Source organism: Equus asinus, chromosome 20 (assembly GCF_041296235.1).
Source record: "Equus asinus isolate D_3611 breed Donkey chromosome 20, EquAss-T2T_v2, whole genome shotgun sequence".
Taxonomy (NCBI): Eukaryota; Metazoa; Chordata; class Mammalia; order Perissodactyla; family Equidae; genus Equus; species Equus asinus.
This window is the reverse complement of record NC_091809.1, coordinates 30,045,736-30,067,195: the sequence shown is the minus strand read 5'-3', so window position 1 is coordinate 30,067,195 and position 21,460 is coordinate 30,045,736. Positions and strand designations below refer to the sequence as shown.

The window sequence follows — 21,460 nt, the reverse complement described above, 5'->3', positions numbered from 1 at the left end:
AAACACTTCATATCTCAAATTTTAATTGAGTGTTCCTTCTCCAATCTGTAGTGGTGGATTCATTTTATAGCTATGGAAATTTACCCTGCCCCACTCTTGACCATGCTTCTTTACTTCCCCAGTCGAAATTCATTGAAAGAGATCCTATGGGCCCGGTCTGGAGCATCCCTGCATCCATAGCAACCAGACTTCAGCTTCCTTTGTCGCCATGGTGACGGCCCAGCGGGCCCGGTGGTCGCTATGGTAACCAGGGGCGGTTTTCAGGGGCCCGGCAGGCTGAGCGCATGCGCTTCGGGAAGTCCAGCGGCGCCGCGCGCGGCGGCCCCTCAGCTCCCCGCGACATGGCGCTGAGGCGGCGGCCCGGGCTTGGGCTCCGCGGCCGGCTGCCCGACCTCTGCCTGCTGCTGCTTCTCAGGGGTGAGCGCGCGTTTCTGCCTTGGGGAGCGCAGGGTCTGGGAGCGCGCGGGCCGCGGCGCCGGCCCCGGGCCGGGCGGGAATAGCGGTCGGCTGGGCGGAGGGGTCGGGGCTCGCTGCGCGCGGGGGCGCCGCCTCGGCCTGCGCTCGGGGCCGCGGGGAGCCCCTGCGGAGCGGGCGCCGAGCCCGCCCGGGGCGGCGGGAGGGCCCCTCGGGGCCTGGGGGCGCAGCGCCGGGCCTGGCTGGCTTCGTGGGCGCAGCCCTTTGCGCATCTGCCGCTCATTTTTCTCTTGTTGTACACGAAGGAACCGAATTGGGCAAACCCAACTTTCCTTTCCTGGACATCAGACGGCACAGATCCCAATGAAAGCGAGTGCCTTTTTTGTCTCCAGCCCGCCTAGAAGACCGCGCAGACCCTTACCCTGAAATAGCATCTGGGCCATTTTGATCAGGACATGCTGATAAACCGGAGAGTTTTGTTTTGTGTTTTCCACGGTCTAGAATTCTCATTAAATTCCTGTGTCTCAGGAGAGTTGGACAGAAGGAGAAAAATAGCTTTTCTTTAGTGAGCATATGTTATATACTAGGCACTTTGGAATCGTTACCTCATTTAGTCCTTACAGCAACTTTGTGAGGTGGGTTTTGTTAAGCCGTTTTCAGATAAGAAAACTAAGACCTAAGTCAAGTCTCTTTTCCAAGACTGCGTTCCAAGTAAGAGTAAAGAAGACAGACGCAAAGCCACTTTACCTAAAGCACTACACCACACGTCTTCCCTGGTGGCCATCCGCAGGTAACCAAACCAGGTCTTTTTTCAGTTGTTAGGTCCTTTTGTTGTTTGGCTTAGTTGCCATTGTCATCTTATGATGTTTTCCAGAATATACAAATTCAAACACGAAGTGACTGTGTGGGAGTGGGGGTGGAGGCACTCAGAAAACAAAGCACTCCTGTGTTTGATGCTTTTTCCTTTGGGATGTTCATAATGGTGGTAGGAAAAAGTGAGGGTCTGAGACACAAGCTGTGGAAACAGGGCTCCATGATGAAGGATAAGTTGCAGGGTCTAGCTGTTGTCCATATATTTTGCCTGAAGGTGATTTCCAAAAACATATGTGGTTGGGAGATAGAAATGATCAAAGGCTAGCCAGAAGACAAGGGTGTCAGGAATGTCCAGCTCCCAGCTTTGTTGGTCACACTGACACTGTCCTATTCACAGACTAGAACAACTCCCTATTGTTAAAAAGTTCTTTTCACATGAAAGTTTGCAGTTTTTATTGCAGAAACATTTGGCAATTTAGTTCGGGAGTGAGTTTCAACTCGGTGGTTTGTTAATGAAACTAGAAGATGCTGAGGACTTCGCAGACCCTTTCCTTCTGGCTTTGCTCCCCAAGAGGGGCTAGTTTTGTGGCTTTCTTCATATCAAGGGCTGGAATTTACCTGCAGAGCATAGAAAGAAGAGTCAAACTTTACAAAATAGAACTAATGACAAAGAAGCAAGGTGGTAGGATGTGTTAATCCACTTTGAAGGGAGGTAGCTATCTTTTTTAGTAGGGAGCTCTTTTTCCATTATTGTGGTTATGCTCTAAACATACCATAATACCTTGAAAATTTTATTCTTCAACATGTCATGACAGCTGTGTCTTTATTTTATAATTATTCTTTTCAATTGCTATTATTTTTCAGTGTTTTCGTTTAAAAAATTTTGGTCCCTGATAGAAACGTTCTTTATTAGTTACCCTTTGCCAGGCTTTATTATAAGAATTTAATTTATTATAATTCATTTAATATTGGTAATTCTAAGAAGTTGTTACTATTACTCTGCCCATTTTATGAATGAAGAAACAGAAGTATGGAGGATTCAGTAACTTGCTTAGGATGATATCCCATGTGTCTTAAATTTGGAAATCTTCAACCATTTGTGTTAGTCCAATTTTTGGTTACTTGTATTATTCCATTTGACAGTGAGCTCTTGTTATGGTTCAGTTTCACCAAATTATCAAATGTTCCAATCTGTGTGCTTTGTGTATAAAATACTCCTTTGGTGGCAGGTGCAGTTGAACTTTACAAAAGTTATGCCACAAGTCTCTTCTGAGTGGTTAGGTAGTAACTACTGTTGGGTTTCCAAATCCTTCGATGTCCTGGAGAGAAGTGCTTCATTTAGAATTAAAACAGGAGCAGTTTGTATTCTTGGGATAAGACAGTTTGTGTGCCGAAGCTTAGCAAAATCTGAAAATCAAAATTTCCAGGAAATTTTTTTTTTCGGAGGAAGATTAGCCCTGAGCTAACTGCTGCCAATCCTCCTCTTTTTGCTGAGGAAGACTGGCCCTCAGCTAACATCCATGCCCACCTTCCTCTACTTTATATGTGGGATGCCTACCACAGCATGGCGTGCCAAGTGGTGCCATGTCCGTACCCGGGATCCGAACCAGCAAACCCTGGGCCGCCAAAGCGGAATGTGCGCACTTAACCGCTGCGCCACCAGGCCAGCCCCTTCAGGAAGTTTTTGAAAAACATTCTAAATTTTCCATTTTCGTTTGTTTGGACTCTTGTAACATTTTTAAGAATGACCTATTTTATGTTGTTTTAATTCCTTTTAATTATCTGACAGATAAAATCATTATCAGATGTGTGTGTGAGAGTACGTGTGTTCAGAAGACCAAGGAATGCCTGCCCCGAAGCATGCAGTGCTTCAAATCAGCTGTTCATTCCCAGATGACTTGTTGGTAGGCATTCGTTCTTGAGTGCTTCGGGCTGGGAAGGCTGAGCGGATAGCCATTAGAGATACTTAATCATACGTAATTGCAGTGTTACATCTGGACAAAACAATCGTACCCCCAACTTCTAAGCTCTGTGTAACTTGCTCTTAAGGCAGCCCAATAGGGTTGGCTTAAATCAATTCTTTTGAAAGAAACTAGATTTGTAGGAAGCACACTTTCTGAGATGGCACATAATGTAACTGAAGCAGCTATGGATTTAATACAACCAGCAGCTGTGAGAGAGGTGATATTTCCAAATTCTTTCTCCATAAATTCTTTGAATTTTTTCAAAGCACAAGTGGGGTAAAAGAAAGGAAAATGTGTGTGTGAATGAAATTAGGATGTAGGAGTCTGCGAATGGCACCCTAGTCCTGAAGTTGGGTTCTCTTTTTAAGGTATGATTGTGATCAGGCGGTGTGAATGTGATGCTCTCAGGGCTGAATGCAGATTTCAGTTTTCTGTGTCCACCCTCTGAATGCTAACAGTACATGCAAATAGTTTCCGTGGAATATAAAGAGCCCCTGAAAGAAACGTTTTGTAAGCACATTTTTTTACACTTAGTTTAGCAAGGACAGTATCCACTATGGTACTCTATATGGAAATGGAAAGCCTCGATTTGCTGCCTCTTTGCACTTGTCATGACACACACGCTTCCTGAGCATGAGCCCCTGTTTCTGATGTCAAGGAATTCTATAGTATTTTGTGTTGGTGTGTTTTGTTTTTAAGTAGTATCTTTTATGTGTTATATATTATATTTCCCATGAGTAGCTAATATGTACAGCAGGAGTTTCAATGCTGGTTGTGTAGAAATGTCCAGACTTTTTAATAAATTAGGGCTATACAAACTTTTTTTTTAAAAGATTGGCACCTGAGCTAACAACTGTTGCCAATCTTTTTTTTCCCCTCCTTCTCCCCAAAGCCCCCCAGTACATAGTCATATATTCTGGTTGTGAGTGCCTCTGGTTGTGCTGTGTGGGACGCCGCCTCAGCATGGCCTGACGAGCAATGCCATGTCTGCCCCCAGGATCCAAACAGCAAAACCCTGGGCCATCGAAGCGGTGCGTGCGAACTTAACCACTTGGCTACGGGGCCGGCCCCTCAAACATTTTTTCTTACATCATTTTTCGTTTTCAGAGTATCCCAAGGCTTCTTTCTGTGGTTCAGCATCCTTTCTGTAAATTATTGCCGAAATCAAATTCTGCCATATTCATGCTGTCTGCTTTGCCTAACTTAACCTCAGCTCACAGTGATCCTTCCTGACTCTAAATAAGCATAGCTCTTAGTCTGTGGTTCAGTTCAGTACAGCAGACACTGACTGAGTGTCTCTAATGCGCCGTGTGCCATTCTCCATGCTAGGGGCACACAGTGAAGAAAGCCTGCACAGCCGTGCAGCTAGGCCGACTGCCCGCTGAATTCAGGGGCTGTAGTTGTTGGGTGTAATGCGTGTTATCTTCTCAAGGTTATTAAAAATTTAGTGGGAACAGAGGCTGAACTTAATTTCCTTTGTATCTTTTCAGAGATGACTATAGTAAATGTTTTCTTTGTCACTTGAAAGTCAGTTAACATTTCTTAAACACTTCCTATGTGTCTAGACATTTTTTATGTATCTTAGTTCCAGGATCTTTTGGAAATTCTCAGTTTTTACTACAGTAGTTTCTGTGGAAGAAAGAGAATGGTAAGTATTTCTTGACTTGGTTTAACTTAAAAATCTTTCTGCCATCTACTCTATGCGGTTATACAAGTTTGAGAGGAAGAAAAATGTGGGGAAATGCTTATGATATAATGTAAGTGACACAAGCTGCAAGTGTGACTAGTGTATACTGTATGATTATAATTATGCAAAACATCTTATGCTTAGGGGGAAAAAGCCTCTGAAAGGTAATGAACCAAACTGTTGATAGGTGCAGTTTTTGAGTGCTGGGTCTTATATCTGATTGTTTTCTAGTTTTCTGTTTTCCTGGCTGGTTCTTTTGTCTTTTTTCCCAAGTTTTCTTTAATGAGGATTTTTTTTAATATAATGTGCATTGTGCCTTTTTCTAGCTCCTTAAGAAATGTTACAATGGATGAAAGGGGCTGGCTTGAAGTTTAGTTGTTTGATCATGCATTCTTGTGACTCATTTGGGAGACTCGCTGTCTCTGGCTTTTGGGTTGGGGAGCTAACTGTGGCATCCTCAGCAGGTGGTTCAGTGGAGAACTGAAAGAGAGCTGATGAGAGTATCTGCTTCTCCCCTTTTTGAACAAGCAGAGTAACCTGAGTTGTTGCTTTGGTTTGCTTGCTCAGAGCCAGCCAGCGTTTATGGAACACCTACATGTGTGAGCTGAGCAGCTCCTGGAGGACCTGTTTTCTTTGTCTTGGGTGATAGGAAGACCAGGTCAAAGTGACTTCCTTGGAAAATAGACTCTGAAAGATGTTTCCTGAACGAGCTGTCAGCCCATGTACCCTTATCACTTCTTCCTGCCCATCACAGACTTCCTTGTTGGATGTCTTTCTCTATGGAAAACATTTCATGTCTTCCAAGTGAAGTGTAGCTGTCTGGAGGATTCAAAGAGCGCAGCACATCCTAAGACAGCTGCCGCCTTTTTTTTTTGCCCCGTGTTTTTCCTCTAAAGTATCTCTGTCAGGGTGCTAGAACTTAATCAGCCAATCCATGTTTATTTGACAGTCTTCGTTTCCATGGCAGGAAAGCTTTCCATGAGTAGACCAGGGAAATCTGAGGTAAGTACCTCCCCAAACCAGAAGGAACGTGCAGTTTAGATCACTAACAGAGTAGCATTTTGGTAAATGTTCATGTGTTTACTCTGGGTTGGCTTGGTAGAGGAGAATTTCAAGAAGAAGCTGGAGTTTTAGAGAGAATTTTGATTTACATAGTGCAGATTTGGGGAGTAGAGGTGTTGAGGGCCAGGAAAGTGGAGGAAAGAATATGAGCAAAGGTGTGGAGTTGGGAATGCATGTGTTGTATTTCGGGACCAATGAGTTGTTATAGTGATAAATAGTAACAGCTGCCTTTTATTGAAAAGGAACTGTGTGCCAGGCATTGTGTGATAGCTTTACCTGGCTATCTTAATTGATCTCAGCAGCCAGGTTTATAGGCTGCACTTTGCAGATGATGAATTGAGGCTCCGGCAGGTTAATTACCCACCCCAAGATCACAGCTAGTAAATTGAGGAGGCAGATTGTCCATCGAAGAGAACATTGGAAACTAACTAGATTGTGTGGTGCTTTCAATGCCAGACTAAGAAATTTGGACCTTATAATGTAGGTTCTAGAACTTCATGTGGCAATTTGAAGGAGGGAAGTGATATTTTAAAATGATTTTAGGAGTATAAATCTGATGTTATATTCAAGAATATTGGAGAGGGAAGGTCAGTTAGGAAGCTACAACAGTAGTTCAAGGTCACTTCTTTTAGGGTAGTCTCTTAATGTTGAATTCATATTTACAGTCAGGCATCATTAGGCGATTTCATCATTCAGTGAACATCACAGCATGTACTGACACAAACCTAGATGGTATAGCCTACTACATACCTAGATTATTTTGTATAGCCTTTTACTTCTAGGCTACAAACCTGTACAGCATGTTACTGTGTGAATAATGTAGGCAGTTGTAACACAATGGTAAGTAGTTGTGTATCTAAACACATCTAAACATAGAAAAGGTACAGTGAAAATACAGTATAAAAGATAAAAAATGCTACGCATGTGCAGGGCACTTACACGAACGGAGCCTGCAGGACTGGAAGCTGCCTGGGTGAGCCCGTGAGAGGGTGGTGAGTGGATGTGAAGGGCGAGGACCTTACTGGACACTGCTGCAGACTTTGTAAGCACTGGACACTTGGGATACACTAAGTTTATAAAAAATAATGTTTTTCTTCAATAATAAATTAACCTTAGCTTACTGTAACATTTTTACTTTATAAACTTAAAATTTTTTTTAACTTTTTTGACTCTTTTGTGGTAACACAGTTTAAAACACAAACACATTGTACAACTGAGCAAAAATATGTTGTTTTTATATCCTTATTCTATAAGCTTTTTCCTATTTTTTAAAGTTTAAATTTTTTTTTCACTTTTCAAACTTTTTTGTTAAAAACTAAGACAGAAACACACGCATTATCCTAGGTCTGCACAGCGTGAGGACCATCAATATCACTGTCTTCCCCCTCCACACCCTGTCCCACTGGAAGGTCTTCAGGGGCAGTTACACACATGGAGCTGTCGTCTCCTATGATAACGATGCCTTCTTCTGGAACACCTCCTGAAGGACCTGCCTGAGGCTCTTCTTGAGGAGGTGTCACTCTTTTCAGAAATATGGCCATGGTGGTTTGCTTGGTTTGTTTCTTTTTTTCATCATAGATTTGCTTGTAAGCAGTTAATGCAGTTAATTCCTCTCTGAATGAAAACTTTCCTGTGTTGGGGTCCATGTTTTCAGACTTTTTGAGGAGCTCGTTGTGGTCTGCACCAGAAGCGTCTGCTAAACCCTTCACCATGAGTTTTCTTGGGAATTCTTTTTCTTCTCCTACAGTTTCCTTTTCTCTTGCTGCAACATTACTAAGATGTCACTAGGTGGTGGGAATTTTTCAGCTCCATTATAATTTTATGAGACCACTGTTGTCGATGTGGTCTGTTGTTGACTGAAATGTCTTTATGCGGCACATGACTGTATTTATATCTGAAAGTATATTTTTTTAATCTTGTTCTTGAAATATAGATTTACTGGATACATGATTTTAGGTTGACAGTTGTTTTGTTTTAGAGCCTGGACTATATAACACTGCTTTCTGGTTTCCATTATCACTGCTGCGGAGTCTGCTGTCAGTGATATCATCAATCTTTTCTAGGTTGCCTGTCTTCTTTCCAGCTACTTTAAAGATATTTTCTTTGTCTTTGATCTTCTGAAATGTTACAGTGTGTCTAGAGTGGATTTCTTTTTAATTATTCTCCTTGTTAATTTGTTATACTTTGTGTATCTATGAGTTTATATCTTTCCTGAGAATTCTCAGGTATTATCTGTTCATATACTGCCTATCTTCTATTAATTCTTTCCTTCTGGGACTCTGATTAGCTATGTTCAGTCATTCTGTCTTCCTAGACTGTTAACTTTTCTGTCATAATTTCATATTCTTCCCTCTTTGTGCTGTTCTGGGTTATTTATTTAGCTTTGCTTAACATCTGTTTCTTTTTCCAGCTGTATCTAATCTGTTATTTAACCAACACATAGAGTAATGTTGTTTGGTTTTTTTTGACCAATTATATTGTTCATTTCTAAAATGTCACTTGTGGTTTTTTTAATAATCTGGTCTCTTGCTCATTTTTTTTACTCCTTTTTTATTTTTTAAACATTTCATGCACAACTGTTTTATATTCTGTATCTGATGCTTCAAATATCTGAAGTTCTTGGGGATCTAAATCTAATGTTTGTTGTTTCTTATGACTCTTATGATTTGGTTTTCTTCACTCAGAAGCTGATCTTTGCTTGATGACAATCTGCAAATCTGGGCCTGACCTGAGGATGCTTTTTGTGAGAGAGTATGCTCCCACTGGGCGGGCCCTGGGGTGGCTGTTCCCCTTTCAGGGTCCCTGGCATTATTTGAAAATCTGAGGCACAGCGTCTCTGCTTTCCTGCTGGCCCAGGGGCACAGCTCCACTGAAGTGTTAAAAATGAGCATTTGCCTTCAGGGTCACACGCCCACCCATCTTATTTTTTTCTGGTTTTATCCCACAGCTGTTTCATTTGCCTTTTTAAAGATTCCCCCACTTACTGTAAGCCTGGAGATGTAGTAAAAACTATGGTGTACACAGGGTCTTGTTGGGGTGCAGAGGCCTTTCGGATTATCTCGTCCACTACACTGCTGGAAACTGGCATCTCAGCTTTACTTAACCTAGCCCCTTGTGATTGACGTAAGAGCCACCCCTTTCTTTAAAGGCTCGTTTTATGAGAGTAATGCTTTTGTTTTCATTTTTCAACCATAAAATAAAATTAAAATGTTGGCTATGTTTTTTCAGAGCACAAATACTCCCATGGAGTTCTGATGCGCTTGGGATGAGGGGCTGTGTGATTCTTGCTAAGCATCCTGCTTTAAGGATGGGGCTACACTATTTTAAAGATCTTCCCAATCGGGCAGCCATAGTCTCTGTCCTCAGATTGGTTTATCTGAGAAACAATCATCTATCATTCGAGATACAGCAAGTTAAAATTTGGAGAATTACAGCTGTTGCACACGACACAGGCACCTGGAAAAGCAACAGCTTAATCTGCTAGTGACAGATTGAGGTGAGAACAATTAGAGGCAAAGTGGAAAGGTAACCTTGGGCTTTCCAGCTCTTAGATGAAATGCTGGTTCCCCAAAAGGCTCCGCGGTGTGCTGTGAGGAGGAGGACCACGTGCATCTCAGGAAGGCTCCCTTGTCTGCGGCCTCAGGCGCTCGTCGTCGGGGGAGGAGGGAGGGCAGCGGCGCGGGTGTCGGGCGGCAGGCGTTCTGAGTTTATTTCCCAGCTTGGCTTCTGATTCGTCTTTGGACCTTGGGGAAATAATATTGGTTGTAATCCAAATCACTTGAAAGTAGTTTAAACACCATCTCTCTTTCTCACTACCACCCAAACGTCCACATTTCTTTCCCCATATTAGATAACTCGCTTTAGGTATATGAGTTTCAGATCCCAAGAAGTGATTTTATCGGAAAAAGAGAATTTTTACCTGATTATTTGAATTACTTTATTTGTTAATTAAAAGTGCATTTGATGGTTTTGAAAACCTAATTCACAGAAATTCCTTCCTCTCGCGAAAGTTTGGAAGTGTTTCAGAGCCACACTCTAGAGCCGCGTTTAGAGGGTTTCTTGGTTTGGAACCCTCTTCCACTCTAAGAGATTGGGAAAGTTCAGGTTTTTTTTTTTTTTAAATCTGCTACAACCTTACTTACCAGATCTAGTGTTTTAAGAGTTCCTGTGTTTGTTTACCATGAAGGAAAAAATGGGTACTATTTGGTTGTATTGGTATCTTAATTCAGTTTGATTTCCTGGTATCAGGTATGAATTTTTCACCGACTGTAGTTGGTCTAACTTTGTAGTCCAGTGGTAGTAAAGAATGGCTGTAGAACCTTTGCTGGGGATCTCTAGAACAGTGGTTCAGTAAGAACAAATATTTAAGTGTCTTGAATTTACCAGGCACTGTTTCAGACCTTGAGGGCACATCCATAAAGTAGCTTATGTTTGGAATTCCTTCTAGGAAATGATGAAAGCTATGGACACTTTCCTTCAAAAAGCACTTTAATGTACACCTATGAAAATTTTTATATACTATTTTTGGGGGCTTACAACCCCCCAGAAGATCATTTGTGCACCTCAGGTTGAGAAGCCTGTCACAGGGCTCAGGGTTCTTGTGGGGGACATCCTTAGAATGAATGTCTTCTGAAATAAATGGTAATGCATGGAGAGTTCAGGAGTGGTAAACAAAAGTGTTACTTTATTATTATTTTTTTTCTTTCCATTAATCCTGTTATAGCCTGACTTTTCTGTTAGACTATTTTATGGATGATGCCTGTTAGTGTCGAACATGTGTTCATATTCTCTATACATTTCCAATTTAAATTATTCTGAAGGTAGGTCAGAGAGTGAAGACTGATTTAAATGGAAAAATGAAGTAGCCATGTGATTTTAGAGGTGCTTAATTCTGTGATTTTTACAGTGTTTCCTCATGTCAGTACAGCTCCAGGAGATGTGCAGTTAAGCCACATGAAAAACAGAATGAGATGCTGAGATGACATTACTCCTGGGATGACTCCTCCGTCTTCCTCTGGTGTCTGTCTGTAGTGGTCTCTCTGTCTCTCTTTTCTCCTTGGCCCTCTCTCTCTTTCTAGCAGTGATGAGGGAAGAAGCCTGAAAGGATGTTTCATAACATTGGATGAGGGACTTGGGCTTCATTGCAGCCAGAACAAATATTCTCTCCTACTCTTACCCTGTGGCTAAAATCCCACGTGCTGTTTGCAAATTACAAGAAACTATTCCTCCAGTGAATTCAGAGTCTGGTAACTTTTGAGGAGGAGTATGTTTTTGTGTTTTGTTCTCTCTTCATCTCACAGATTTTGTTTTTCTGCTCTTCTTGTCAAGTACATTTTCTACGTGTAGAGTAAATAAAAGCTGTTAAAAGTTGGGGTGTTTTTGTTCTTGTGTGTGAGCAGCACCTTCTAGTTCACTTTTTTTTTTTTGGTGAGAAAGATTGCCCTGAGTTAACATCTGCTGCCAGTCTTCTTCCTTTGTTTTTTTCTCTTCTCCCCATAACCCCAGTACATAGTTGTATATCCTAGGTGTACATTTTTCTAATTCTTCTATGTGGGACGCTGCCTCAGTTTGGCTTGATAAGCGGTGTGTAGGTCCACATCCAGGATCCAAACTGGTGGACCCTGGGCCATGGAGGTGGAGCGCACGAACTTAACCACTATGCCACCGGGCCTGCCCTTGAGTTCACATTTTTTAAAGCCACATCTAATGAAACCTTGAGGAAGAAAATGTAGCTGGAGTTTAGAAGCTCCAATTTTAAGCCTCATGACCTCCCCTTTTCTGTACCTCCTTTATAGTGGAATAATAATGTGATGTGCTTGGTTGTAAAGCTTTAGTTTCCAGTGAAGTCACTGCCTGGCCTTCAAGGGAGGAATTGCTGGGTTTGAGTTTTGGGATGACAGAGATGAGGCACTTCTTTGCATGTCTACATCCACGCTTTCCATAGAGAGAAAGGTTGTTTTTTTCTTTTCTTTTATGAGATTATGGCTGTGTAATGAGAAAATTGATCATAAGACTTTAATTCACTTTTTTAGGGGGAATGGCAAGATTTGGAGCATGGTCTTTGGCTCTGTAGAATTATTTCATCACTGTCTTCTGAATAACCCTTGTGTATTGGCACTTATGTTTCATTATCATGGTCCATCTACCTCCAGTGCACAGCATCCTTTTCCTGTTCATTGCTACTCTTTCCCTAATGCCCAGCTTAAGGTTCTTCTCTGCAAAGCCTTTTTCAGTTCTCAGCCTGGAGTGATCTCTTCCTCTTCTGAATTCCTATTTCTCAGGAAGAGTATGAGCTAGACCGAGGGTTGAAGCTCAGCTCTGCTTGTGACTTGTCATCTGTAAAAGAAGAGTAATGTATGGCTTTATAGGATTGTTTGCAAATGAGTGACTACATGTAAAGCTCTTATCGAAGTATCTAAATAAATGGTAACAAAAATAACACTAATTAAGACAGCAAAATTAAAATTACTTACATAATTTATGTAAAGTGCTTAACAGAGGGCCCAGTATAATAATAAACTCTCAGTGTTGGGTTTTATTTTTTGTCAATAGGTGGTAGAAATTTATTGTTATTACTGACTGTTGCTGCTGCTACTGCTTTTCTTACTACTTTACTGTAATTCATTTGGTCCTTAATTACTCAGAGGCACATTTAAAGTGAAGCTTATCAAGCTTAGGCTTTTGGACTCCTCACTTAGACCCCTTCTAAGGCCCTGAATTTCATCCCAGCAAGGTGTCCTCAAATTCGTAGACGTTAGATCCTGCAGCTGCACTCAGTTGAGACTGTCCTCTTCTCCCCTCCACTTTCCCTGTCATGCTTCTCCTTAGGTTGGGTCGCATTGTAATGGCCACAGGCATTTTCCCCACCTGAGGGGAGGTGGGAACACATTCTTTCTGGTTTAGTGGGATTGTTGATGTGGTCCACAGTCACTGCTCTGTACAGTTGCCGTTGCAGGCCATCTCAGTGAGGAATGGCTTCCAGGAGTATTCCACTGTGCTGTTTGACTTACTAGGGTTGTCATATGAAGTGGTAGGGCCCACTGTGACGGCCACTTTTGAGCTCCTGTAATGCCATTGTAGTGAGGATGTGGTTGAAAAGGTGGGTAATGTTTTCTCATGTCAAAGAGTGTTTAAGATTAGAAACTCTACAAGAAAATTTGAAATGCCCTGAAATCTTACAGCTTAAATGTGAAAGAAACTTTAGATAGAGGTTTTCCCAAATTTAACAACAATCTTTAACACTTTACATGATTTGCCAATAATGAATATTTCATTTTTCTATGATAGTACTGATAATGAATAATGATTTATGAAGTGGAAAGATACTTTCCTAAAGTGTTTTTTTTTTATTGTTTTTCCTCCCCAAATACCCCCAGTACATAGTTGTGTATTTCAGTCCTGGATCCTTCTAGTTGTGGCATGTGGGACGCCACCTCAACATGGCCTGACGAGCGGTGCCATGTCTGGCCCAGGATCCAAACCGTTGAAACCCTGGGCCACCAAAGCGGAGCGCGCGAACCTAACCACTCTGCCACGGGGCCAGCCCCTCCTAAAGTATTAGCATTAATTTTTTGACAGCCATGTTGAAGGAAAGTCTTAATTATCATTCTTTTATTTCCATGGACAGTGTTATAAAGTCGTTGGCACATGACAAAGTGATCAGACATCCTAAAACATGTAGGAAAGATTATAGAGTACCAAGGAGTTAATAAAAATATTATTTTTCTAGACTTTGTGATATTTGTGTTGCTTCTTAAATTTATAAAATTTTTTTGTGGTTTGTGTTCTCATTTTTGATAAACATTTACTTTGTACCTAATTTTGTATTCTTAATTTTGTATTTTTCCTCGTGAGGGACTCAAAACTGTATCAGTGTCAGACTCCACCAAACTTGGATTCACCTCAATTGTAGTCTTCCTTGAATTGTATCCTTTGATGTTATATTGACCTACTAATTTAGGTCATTAATGACAATATAGTGTTCCTGGTGTGTGTCTTGACTGTTCAAGTAGTTTGTGGGCTGAGGGCAGAAGCCTTGTCCGATGACTAGCATAATGTTTGCAGTAGGTATGCTGATGCTCATTGAAGAGGGAACAGGGCAAGCTCGGGAGGGAGGTGTCTGTGCGTTAGTTGTGGGTTTGAGAAAGAACAGGGGCTTCACTGGCAGTTTTAGAAGGGGGTTGACAAGTATTTCTGTTCAAACATATTGCAGCCTTGACAGATGAGAAACCATGGTCTAATTTTTCTGTTTCTTAATCTTTGAAAATAATTCAGAGTCAGAAGACCTGGTTTCCACTTTGACTTCTGATACTTTAGAGTTTTGAGGTTGCAGTTGTCTCCTAATATATTTGAGCCCTATTCTCTTAATCTATCGCAAGGACATTGTAATACCCACCATACAGGATGGTTGCATGAATCACATGGGATTCTGTGTGAAAGTGTACTGTGAATTATAAAATGCTCTGCAAGTGTAAACCGTTAGCATTCTTTGCTTTGTTTTATTGCCTCTGGGATCTAGAGTGTCACTAGTCCTCTTGTTCTCCAGAACTTTAGGTTACAATCCTGATTTAGAGGAATTTTCTCATATTAAAGTTTCCCTGATGGCTTATTTTTACGAGAAGGCAAGTTTTTAAATTTATCTTTTCTATGTAGGAAACATATTTCATCTGAAGTACAGATTGATGTCCTGAATTTTTCTAAAAATAACAGAAAGCTAATTTTAAGTTTCAAGAGTAGAGAAGAAAATTTTATCTTTGATATTTTTGTATTTATTAGTGATTCAATGATATTTGTAGAAGAGATTAGACATTTTATGCCTGGGGGAAATTTTCGTGCCCGAACTAGCAAAGTTTGAATAAGAAAAGTTTCAGTGGAAATTCCAGCATATCTTTAAGTAAAAGGAGGTGCCAATATAAATCAGTGAGTTTAAAATAAGCATCTTATTAGATAAATAGCTATTAAGAATGGATGAGTTCAGTGCATGAAAATGCCGTCTGAATAAATTGGCCTCCATGTTCCATTGGCTGTTTGCACCTGAGAGCTTTAGTATTGCCTTTCCCCAAACCCTTAGAGAAATGGAGCATCAGAGTTTCATGTCCTGAGATCAGTGTGCCATATAATGTTAGGAGCCGTTCAGATGAAAGGCATAGTGCTTTCTTTTGTATATTAAGAAAAAGTAGGGGAGAGTATGAAAGAACACCCTGTAACTCAAAAAATAAAATTCCTCTGTTTAAGACCCAGAGAGTATACAGTTTTCACAAAATGCTGAAACAAACCATATGTTGGGCATTAAACCAGAGCAATATGGGTGTTAAAGTCTGGCCTCCCTGCTCTCTCACAGATTATATTCACGCTGGTTTCGAAGTTTTAGTTGAAGTCTTGAGACTCTGGCAGCTTTAGTTAGGTAGAGGCACCTATGAGAGAGCCAAATCTTGGATTCTGTCTGTTACAGACCCAGCTAGGTAAGATACTTTAAGAAACTTTCCTCTTCCTTTGAAGGTTGTTCGTGTTGGACTTCTCTGGAAGAAGGAACTGTCTTATAGGCCAATTCTAGTTTCTCAGTAACTGGACCGGTTATCAGGAGACCTGGTGTTTACCACTGACGTACACCATGATCTCAGCAAGTCATTTAATCCCTTTGTGTTAAGTTTGCTACCCATAAAGGTAATATTTGCCCCCCTCAACTCACACAGGCATATAGATTGTAGAATTTCAGAGCTGAAAGATACTGTAAGACAGGGTTTCTGAACCTTGGCACTATTCACATTTTGGGCTGGGTAGTCCTGTGTTGTGTGGGACTGTCCTGTTCATTTTAGCATATTTAGCAGCCTTCCTGGCCTCTAAATGCTGGTGGTAGCACCCTTAATTATGACAACCAAAAATGACCCCAGATCTTTCTCAGTGTCCTATGGATGGCAATAATTACAGTTAACTATGTATGTGGAATTAGAATGTTGTTTATGTATGTATGGTTAGAAATTCAGAATGCAAGGTCCAGTTGAGGACCACTGCTGTAAAAGATTATTCAAAAAAAGGCAGCTGTGGCCTAGAGAAGTTCAGTAACCAGCTTTTGATCACTTTATATATTAAGTAGTGAAGCTGGAACTAGAACCCAACTTTATTAAGACGCTCCCAACCCAGTTCCCCAGTTCCCACCTTAAATTAATTCAGTTTCATTCCATATCAAAAGCAGTAGCATACCTTTGAAATTTGGACACCCACACGGAGGTCGATGAATCTTCCACATTTACCAGTGATGTCTTGCTCGTCACTGCCACCCACCACCTGCAAAGCTTTTCCAAACTTCGTGAAGAATCTCTGCTTTCCTTGGCCCTTAAGCACTTAACAAATACCTGAGTGACACTTAGTAAGAGGAATTGGAATAGACGGTTTGGAAGGGCTCGATTTGCATTATATAAGTCATACAGGTGAGTTTAAGCTGGATGTGATATGTGGGATACTGAAAGCGAGTGGATTCTGTGCCAGTGAAGAGTACTAGAGGGTCTCTCTGGACTCTAGTGCCCACGCAGTAAATCAAATCAGTGTGTTACCTTAGGCTTGTGCTGAACCTTCTTGTTTCTCACTTTCTTACTTTACCTACTTCCCAGTTTTACCTACTTACCATTTTCTGTTTAGGGGCATGGATTTTTTTTTTTTTTGCTGTAAGAAGGATTTATGTACAGTATAAATTTGGTAAATGAAAAATCTGAACACATAGTAGCACTTAGTAAGTTTTATTTGGTTGTTTAATTCCGTATCTAATGTTTCAGTTCATCCTCATATCCTGGGTTTTCAATATATAAAAGTTCAGGTTTGGCTTAGAGACATGAAGGGGAAGACATAAAAAAGGAAAACCAGATGACAAAGAGCAAATTGGGTAAAATTAACTGTCAGAAAAGAAACTCAGTGTCAAGTAGGAGAGGTTAGAACCATAAGAAACACTTTGCCTGAAAGTCAGGGTGAGTTGTGTGAACATCTGCATTCTGGAGTGCTCTCCAGCTCTGTGCTGAGCACGTCTCTGGGTTTCACGTGCTCTTGATAGCAGGGTCTTTTCTCTCACAGCTATGTAGCAGAGCTGTACATCTTCTGAAAACTCCAAACTACTGCAGTGTTGAAAACCTGAAATGCTGAGCTTTGAAAGTGCTTTTTTTAATCTATTGAAATCTTTGAACTTAGATGTATAATTGGGTTGTTGCATAATATGATTCTGAACATGTATGAATTCATAATATGAAAGAGCTTGAATTCCCAAACTCAGGGATTTGCAGACTAAGACAAACTATGGAATAAGAGCCGTTAGACATTTCGTGTGATTATCTGCCATGGTGATGTTTACTGGCTGTTTTCCACTCCTCCCCCTTAAGTATATTGTAAACTATCTTAAGCTGAGTATCAGCCAGCTAAGATTCTTACAGATTTCCTTCTTTTCACTGGACATCAGTATCCTTAGTGGCATTTTCCTCTAAAAATGTGATGATGGAACTAACAGCTAGACACTGGATTGGCCTAGCACCGAGGGCCGTTAAAAGTGGTTCTTTGAGTTACAGCTTTGGTGGTAGAGTAGAGGGGCAAAGAAGAATTGTGACCTAGGATTTATAGCAAACTAAGTCTGGCGTCAAGGATTTGTCCTGCAAATGAATGCATGTGATGATGGGAAGATTACATGAGGCAAGGGGAGAAGGGAGCCAGTACCATTTTCTGTTTAGGGGCATGGATTTTTCTTTTTGCTGTAAGAAGGATTTATGTACAGTATAAATTTGGTAAATTTAAAAAGTATACATAAGAAAAATAATTATTCATAATTCTATCAGGACAGTGTTGTGACAATTTAACATTTATTTACTTCTAGTCGTGTGTACATTTTTAGAAATAATTGATTTTATACTATAAATATCCTTTTTTTTTCTTTTTGTTGAGGAAGATTGGCCCCGAGCTAACATCTGTGCCAATCTTCCTCTATTTTTCATGTGGGATGCCACCACAGCATGGCTGATGAGTGGTGTAGGTCCGCACCAGGGAACCAACCCATGAACCCAGGCCACCAAAGCGGAGGGCGCTGAACTTAACCACTATGCCACAGGGCTGGCCTCATAAATATCCTCTTGTATCCTGCTTTTTTCATTGCCTTACTTAAAATTCCTTCAGGGTTTCCTACTGCTCTTAGTATTAAGCTCGCGGTTTTGAGTTTCTTTCTACTTCTCTGGTTCTCTCACTCGTCAGTTGCCTCTTGGCTCACTGTAGTCCCACTTCTGTGCCTTTCTTTCATTTCCTCACACATGCTCAGAGACATTGCACGTGCTTCCTGGTACGTGTGACATGTTCTGCCACCTTTTTGCAGGTGAACCTACTTACCTATAAGATTCAGTCCTGAATGTCACTTCCTTAGGGAAGCTTTTCCTAATCCCTCAGATTGGTACCTCCTATTTCATGCTTTCATAGCCACCTGTACATTTCTTTATAGCATCTTTGAATTATAATTAATTATGTATGTAGAATTAGGATGCTGTTTATATATGTATTCTTAGAATGCAAGGTCCATGAGAATAGGCATTGTTTACTGTATCTCTAGCACCCAGGACAGTACATGGTGGGTGCTCAGTAAAATTCAGTATATGTGGAATAAAAGAATGAAGGAACCAATATTTTAGGCAGCAGTCTCCTTCCTTACTCATAACACATCTGTTAAAATACATGCTTGGTAGTGAGTATCTGAAAGTCTAATAATGGATTCTTTTCTCTAGGAGCTAATAAATATGTTAAGATCCCTAAATATGCTTCCTGGAGGCACTGCTGTTTTTGACCAAGGCAGTTGGGTTCAGGGATGGGAAGTCACTGCCAATGATGGCGCTCACCAGCTTCTCTTTACTGCTTTGGAAATGGGTAAACAGAGTCAGGAACCTCCTCTTCCATAGGCTCGCTACCCGCTTCTCTGATCCTTTTCAGTCTGTTCCGTGATCAAGGAATCCACAATATTGAAACTTGTGCTTCAGGGTGCTCTTGGTGGCATCCTAGAGGGAAGGAGAGAGGGAAGAGCCACAGCGCCGGGACCTGAGTGGAGCTTCAACCAGTTGCACCCTTACACGCACTCACAAAAATCCTGATCCTCCAGTTGGGGCTCCTCACCTGCTACTCCCTGCACCTGAACTCCTAGGGTAATAGAAGAGGGAGAAGATTTAGTGGGGTGAGGTTACAGTGGCCACAGGGTCTCCTGGACACAAAGGGATTGACTTTATCACCGAATTGGGAGAGGAAGAAATAGGGGCACCATTGCTGCCAAAATGTGTTCTAGCAGATGCCGCCCCTAGCAAGGGCAGCACCTGCTGGGAGCACTGCCACATTTTAACTCTGAGGTTTAACTCTGAGGTCATTGGGAAGTGTGGTTTAGGGCCTTGCCACCCAAGGTGTGGTCTCTAGACCAGAGCCTATAAAAAGGGACAGTCTCAGGCTCAGCTCCAGAGCAGTGAATCAGAATCTTCATTTAACCGAAGCTGGGTGGTTTGCGTGCATGTTAGTGTTTAAGGCATATTGGGTTAGGTTGCTGTAGAATGGATGGACTGAATGGTTGGAAGGCAAAGACACAAGCATTTGGAAACCTGAGTTTTTATCTTTGACCCTGCTATTCAAAGAATTTCATATACAGCCATGTGTCACGTAATGACAGGGGTAAATTCTGAGAAATGCTTCATTAGGCGATTCTGTAGCTGTGTGAACATCAGAGAGTACCCTTACACAAACCTAGATGGTACAGCCTACTACAAACCTAGCTGTATGGCGCTAATCTTAAGGGACCACTGTTGTCTATGCAGCACATGACTGCACTGAGTTTCTTCTTGAGCGTGAACGAGTAGCTCCTATTTAGCGCATGGTCACATGGCAAGTTAATAGCACAGGCACACTTTACTACTTCTGTAGTGTTTTAACCTAGACTCTTTTTTTCTATTTAATTATTTAACTCAGTTTGCCTGATTTTATATTAGCACGAGACTTTTTAAAGTAGTCTTGTACCGATGGAAAAAAGAGGAGTTTTCTGTATTTGTGTACGAAAGAGATATTTAGAAGATATTCCAAACAGATGTATTTTCCTGTTTACATTTGGACTATTTTGTTACAAAACCTAATTTTAACAGGTGGGAAAACGAGGTTGGTTTATTTTCTCTTTTTTTGTTGAACTTTTTGTCTGTCACATTTGTTCAACATAAATCTAAAATTTAATACACAGGAAATGAATCATCTTTTCTTTGCTGAACTTGAAGACAACCATTGGCATCATCTGGCCGTTGTCAAGGGCTCATTTCTGTGATGAGCTGCTGTCACTGCAGTGAGCTCTGAGCGTAAGTAGGAAAGGCCTGTGTTCTCTCATCTCTGTGGACTGTTCAGTTCCATCCGGAAGTTCTGGGTCTGCAGGCTGGTCCTATGGCTTTGTAGATGGAGACAAACACAGAGTGCTTTTACATTCTTTGTTTCACTCATGCTTCACAGCAAGGATATAGCAATGTCTGGGAATTTCCTCCACTTTTAAGATTTTCTCCAATCCAGGGCCCAGTGTTTGGGTGGACATTTACTTGGACCTCTAATCACCTGCTCTTCCACTAGATGGAAGGCAGTCTCTCTGGAGCCTCAGTTCTGTTATCCAAAAGCTAGTTCCGCATTTTCCCGCCCCTGTTCTGTCTTCCTTCCAGCAAAAGCCGGCTCTGTCTGGTCCTCTCCAGCCGCACTGTGCTTTGAACTGACTTCTTTGTTGTGCTAGGGTCTCAGTGACCAGCAGTGAAGGCGTTTGGATTCTTCTTTCCTTTGGTAGATGCTGGCCAGAATTACTTTTACTCGGCTGTACCGGTCAATAAGGACTTCTCAGTTAGTGGTTTTTCATAATTCACCAAATTTAGTGTATTTAATTAGGTTTAGCATTATCATTAAATGTTTGCTGAGTGCTCACATTGTGCTTGGCACTTTACAGAACTGTTTGGGCATTACCAAGAAAGTATATCTGTGTGTCTCGGGGGCTGTGAAGAGGGCTGGAATATAGCCTTGCCCTTGAGGGGCTCATTTGTAGTGCATAATTTAGAAAAGCCTTTGTGGTCCCCTCTGCACCCCTGTGCCCGCTTCAGGCAGAGCTTCTGGGTTGAGGAGAACACCTTAAGAGAGGAATGGAAAATAGCAAATGTGTCTTAATTCCCCCTTACCATTCCTTCCTTCCCCAATAGTTTGAACTTTACTAATCAGTTTCTAAGAAGGACTTTGTTGAGTAAGTATTATGGAAGTTGGCAAACGGTGGAAACAGGTTTTAATATCTGTGGTTGATGTTCTACATTTCAGGCCGTGTTTCCACGTTGGGTTGAGTCTGATCTGGTCATTGGCTCTCTGCATCATCCATCCAGGAACAGGGTACATCAAGGACGCCTTCATTTGAGACTTGGTGAAATTCTCAAGGGCCTTTGGAAGCTTTTAATGAACCTCCTTGGAGCGTTGGTGACAGACTTAATGTCTTTTGCAAAGAGATGTCTTATATCTTATGCGTACTTAG

The 21,460-nt window shown here is 41.4% G+C and overlaps 1 protein-coding gene across 4 annotated transcripts in view; it reads left to right on the top strand.

Annotated features, from left to right (window-relative positions):
- The first annotated feature begins 261 nt into the window (after nt 1–261).
- JAM3 (junctional adhesion molecule 3) overlaps nt 262–21,460 on the top strand; it is a 65,222-nt gene continuing 44,023 nt past the window's right edge. For 2 of the 4 annotated variants that reach the window (XM_044751921.2, XM_044751920.2), the window contains exon 1: nt 973–1,204. In XM_044751921.2, the coding sequence (XP_044607856.1) occupies nt 988–1,204 (217 nt within the window). In that variant the 5' untranslated portion in view covers nt 973–987. Of the gene's footprint in view, nt 418–972; nt 1,205–21,460 lie in introns of those variants that run through there. The other 2 variants (XM_070489891.1, XM_014862767.2) reach the window with 2 other exon arrangements.